At 45.6% G+C, this 5080-nt stretch overlaps 1 protein-coding gene across 1 annotated transcript; it reads left to right on the top strand.

The window, feature by feature from the left end:
* Positions 1-218: 218 nt before the first annotated feature.
* Positions 219-728, top strand: LOC143610472 (uncharacterized). Its single transcript, XM_077084948.1, has one exon. The coding sequence runs from the start codon at positions 219-221 to the stop codon at positions 726-728; it is 510 nt and encodes a 169-aa protein (XP_076941063.1).
* The last annotated feature ends 4352 nt before the right edge of the window (positions 729-5080 follow it).

The raw sequence follows: 5080 nt of genomic DNA, 5'->3' as shown, positions 1-5080 counted from the left end.
AATAAACAGAAAACGCTCATTGAGCAAACCGTGTGTCGGTGTTCTTTGATCTTGATCCACTTGTGTTAAAGCGTAACAAGTGGTATCAGAGCCAAATCACCTAATCCGTTCTCTCTATCGAAGTCCAACCAAGAGTTCTGTCTCACGGACAATTGCCTTGCGCGATTGACCGGGTTGTAAGTAGAAGAACAACTAGGTGAAGAGAAGAAGCAAGCACCATGGCAGAGATGCAATTGATTGGAGGTGTCAAGAAGTTGAATAATCACAACTACGGTACGTGGTCTACGTGTATGATGTTCTATTTACAAGGACAGGACCTTTGGGAAGTTACCAATGGAACCGATACCGAGACGCCAAGGATCGATACCAATGGTGCAATTCACAAGTGGCGAGTCAAGGTTGGTAAGGCGATGTTTGTGCTCAAGACTACGATTGAGGAAGAACTTCTCGATCATATTCGTGATCTTGCAACCCCGAAAAACGCATGGGACGCTCTCACTTCTTTGTTCTCCAAGAGAAACGACACGAAGTTTCAATTACTCGAGAATGAACTTTTGTCGGTTAGCCAAAAGGAGATGTCAATTCCGCAATACTTTCACCAGGTGAAAACCTTCAGTATAGAAATTGGTGATCTTGACCCGCAAGCGAGAATCAGGGACGCGCGTATGAAACGAATAATCATACATGGCTTACGGCCCGAGTTCAGGACGTTTGTTGCTGCTGTTTAGGGGTGGCCAACCCAGCCATCCCTTACCGAACTTGAAAACTTATTAGCTGGGCAAGAAGTTTTATCAAAGAAAGAAACCTCATCTTCATGTAAGGCACAAGATGAAAAAGAAATGTATGCAGGGAAGTCTAAGAAGTGGCAGCCAAACAGAAACCAACAGAAGAATTATGTTAAAGGTGGGAAGCAGGAAGTCAATAAGAAAGTTGTCTACAACAAGAAGAAAGGTGAGTTTCATGGTGACTACAGGGGAAAAACAAATAAAAATTTCCCTTTCAAATGCTATAAGTGTGGGGAACGAGGTCACATGGCAAGGGATTGCCAACCACCGAGAGAAGAAGGAAACGCGGCTGTTGTACACGAAGAAGAGCCCTAGGATGTCGAGGCACGGGTTGCACGGGTTCAAGAGGAGTATGCATTCACCGCATTGGTTCAACCTAATGCCCGTGAAGAGTGGATCGTGGACTCCGGGTGCTCGAATCACATGACCGGAGATAAAGAACGACTCTCGAACCCTACGAAGTATAATGGAAATTGAGTGGTCGTAATCGCTGATGATTCAAGACAACACATAGCCCATATCGGTAGCATAAAATTTCCACAAGCAACAAACGAGAGGGAGTTCGTGATGAATGATGTGTTTCACGTTCTAGGTATGAAAAAGAATTTGTTTTCTGTACCACAGGTCACTTCCATGGGAAAATATGTTTTGTTTGGACAGAATGATGTGAAAATATATGACAAGTTCGAAACCAAATCCGAACCCGTGTTGCAAGGTAAAAAGAACGACACGGTATATGTACTTTCGGCTGAAACTGCATATATGGAAAGAACAAACAAAACACAAAAACGCAAATTTGTGGCATAACCGACTAGGCCATGTCGGGTACGATAGACTCGATTTGATGATGAAAAAGAAGCTAGTCGCTGGGCTACCACAACTGGAGGTGAATAAGGAAATAGTGTGCGCCGGCTGTTAGTTTGGCAAAGCAAAGCAGCAACCGTTCGATGATTCCAAGTACCAAGCCAAGGCACCGTTAGAGTTGATTCACTCCGATGTGTTCGGACCGGTCAAACATCCATCAATTTCAGGTTTGAGATTTTTATGATAACATTTATTGATGATTACTCACGTTATGTTTGGATTGATCTCATGAAAGAAAAGTCTCAAGCATTCGAAAAATTCAAAGTATTCAAAACCAAAGCCGAGATAACAACGGGCCGAAAAATTCAATGTCTTAGATCAGATAATGGTGGCGAATATCTTGCCACTGATTTTTTGAATTATCTGAAGGAGCACAAGATAAGAAGACAATTAACGTGTTCAAACACACCCGAACAAAACGGTGTATCGGAATGCAAGAATAGGCACTTAGCTGAAGTATGTAAAAGCATTGTGCATGCGAAAAACATTCTAGCGAGATTCTGGGCTGAAGCTATGATGAAAGCGGCTTACGTGATCAATAGATTACCACCACAAAATCAGGAGTACGTGTCGCCTTATGAGAAGCTTTTTAATGTGAGACCGAACGTTAATCATATGAAAGTATTGGGATTTGTATGCTATGTTTTTGTACCGAATCACCTTAGAACAAAGATGGAAAAGAAAGCTATACGTTGCATCTTTGTGGGTTACGAGCAAGAAAAAAAGGGGTGGCGTTGTTGTGACCCGGTAACGGGAAAATGCTATATCTCGAGACACGTTGTGTTTGACGAAAATTCGTCGTGGTGGTCGAATGAAAAAGAGAGCCTACCTTATTCAGATCAGTTGTTAGAAGAACTAAAGAGCTCAAGCATAACTTTGGGTTTTGCTGATTAATGAAACTCAACCAGAAGTAGTTGAGGAACCACAATAGCAGGTTCAAAGCCCATGGCTGAAGAAACACTAACCGGACCCCGGGCAGATTACTGATAACCTGGGGGTTAGATAGATGTTTCCCACGAGGGGTTAGACCCAGAAAAGATGGTTCTTCTGATAACCTGCAAAACAGACACCGTGAGCTTGTCACTGAGAAGGGGGGGTTCCTCCTTGTGACCACCCTCCGGCGTGAGAATCAGACTAGATTGCTCTTTAAATATAAATGTATATTAAGAGATCGCTAGAGCAGATATCAGGTATAATATGCTAAGATATGTTAAGATGAGATGGTCATACCATTTGTGGTATTTATAGCCGAAGGTAGGTTTCCAAGGAGGTGTGGCCTGCTGAATAGTATTCCTGTTCTACCAACAGTGGCCTACGCACGTGCCCTGCTGGTAGTTGGTGGGTAGGCAGCGGCTGATAGTGACCAGGCCTGCTGTGTACTATTCCTTTTCCACCAACTGCCGGCTATGCACGTGGTATGGCAGTAGTTGGTGAGTAGGCAGCGGCTAATAGTGACATACAGTACAGGAGCATGCTGCTCGCCATACTGTTGTCAATAAGCTGTCGTATCTTTAGTCAGATCTTTTGCCCATACCTCGTCAGGTACAGTACAGAAGATCTTCCCGTATCGTACGGACTGGCTTATTTGGGCGGGAGTATTCCCCCTCCCGCCCTTGTGCGGGATTGTTCCCGGCTTCGCTCATTCCTTCAGGTGACACTGAGTGATTGAGAGCTAAGTGCCTTGTGCGTGTAGCCTTGCTGCGCGGGTGGCCTTCCCTGATGGCTTGTATCCGAAGCTGCGGGAACAGGCGGAGTCCTTCACCATTGGGAGGCATTTCCTGCGGGAACAGCTTGCGTACTGCGAGTAAGGACGTCACGTCTCTGAGCATGGTGGGTCCTGCGGATCCAGTTGGTTTCTGCGCAGACGTCCCTCTTTAAGGTGAGTCTTGCGGGTCCAACTGGGCTCTGTTGGGACCTACCTCTTCAAGTCCCCCCAGTTCAATGTTCTTCTCATGAGTGTTTAATAAAGTGAGGTGAACTTTTGGACTTAAGCAAAGGGTTTTGAAAAGGGTATTTAAGGTTTTCCATGGGGATTCTTCCCGCGGAAGTCCTTGTCACTTGCAGAAATTCCCGACTTTCCTGCTTGATCTTTGGGTATGATGCGGGTAGGTCTGTAACCTCCTCGCAAGTCAGGAGCGTTGAGTCCCACTTGTGTGGATTCTCCATGAGGTTTTGGTAGTTTTGAACATAGTGATCAATTATGTTAAAACCACCAATTCCATCCTGGAGCTTCAAACAATGTAGTTCTCGACGTTCCCGCTATGCGGGGATGTTATTTCCGTTTCCGCAAGCATTGCCCAGAAGATCCTTCTTGGTTTCAATTCCCTGCGGAGCGCTAGGTATGTCAAGGGTTTTGCCTTGACACTGTACCCGCGCTCGTCTTATGGTTACTTTACTTCCAAGGTATTCTTGGCTTCAATTCCCTGCGGGTGCTAGGTATGTGAAGGGTTTTGCCTTAACACTGTACCCGCATCCGTCTTACGGTTACTTGGTTGCCAAGTTATTCTTGGCTTCAATTCCCTGCGGGTGTTAGGTATGTGAAGGGTTTTGCCTTAACACTGTACCCGCACCCGTCTTATGGTTACTTGGTTGCCAAGGTATTCTTGGCTTCAATTGCCTGCGGGTGCTAGGTATGTGAAGGGTTTTGCCTTAACACTGTACCCGCACCCGTCTTAAGGTTACTTGGTTGCCAAGGTATTCTTGGCTTCAATTCCCTGCGGGTGCTAGGTATGTGAAGGGTTTTGCCTTAACACTGTACCCGCATCCGTCTTACGGTTACTTGGTTGCCAAGGTAAGGGGTATTTTCCCGCTTACTTTGAATCTTTTTGAATTTTGAAAATCGAAGAGTTGGTGAAAGGATAAGAACAGTCCAAACCTCTGAAACGTCGTGCGACGGTTTCTTCTGACTGTGTCAGGACGTGCAGGAAGTTATGGTGACGTGACAGTACATGGTCATTCCAGACGCTTTTTCAGGCGCGTGGGCGCGATTTTTCGGGCGCGTGGCCGCGAAATTAATGGTACGCGTCCTGTCAACAGCTGTTGCCAGCTTGCTTTTTGCCGCGTGTCATAGTTTCATTGCACCTTCGATTTCTCTCTCTTCCGCATTAAATGCATCGCATTAATTGCGATTAGTATATAAAGGGGGAGAGGGTTCTTTGTAATCCACACTTTCACTCTTCTCTTCATCTTCTAAGCGATTTCCGGCGAATACTCACCTTTTCAGGCAAGCATTCTCTTGAAATCGTTTTCTTCTTTCTTTTGCAAGATGTCGTCTCGTGATCTTGAATCTACAGCCGATGACAAGAGTACTGCTGGCGAGTGCCAGTGTGCTCTGCCTGTCGATCTGTACCAGTACGTCGTCAGGAAGTTCATGCTCGAGTCTCTCGAGCCTGAGTTTCCTGAACCCCATCAAACGGTGTACGATGCCCCCA

The sequence above is a fragment of the Bidens hawaiensis genome, unplaced genomic scaffold (assembly GCF_021521415.1).
Source record: "Bidens hawaiensis isolate Kalapana, Puna unplaced genomic scaffold, B.hawaiensis_p1.1 tig00002186_1, whole genome shotgun sequence".
NCBI classification, from domain to species: Eukaryota; Viridiplantae; Streptophyta; class Magnoliopsida; order Asterales; family Asteraceae; genus Bidens; species Bidens hawaiensis.
Note: the sequence above shows the minus strand (reverse complement) of the source record. Positions and strands in the feature narration are given on the sequence as shown.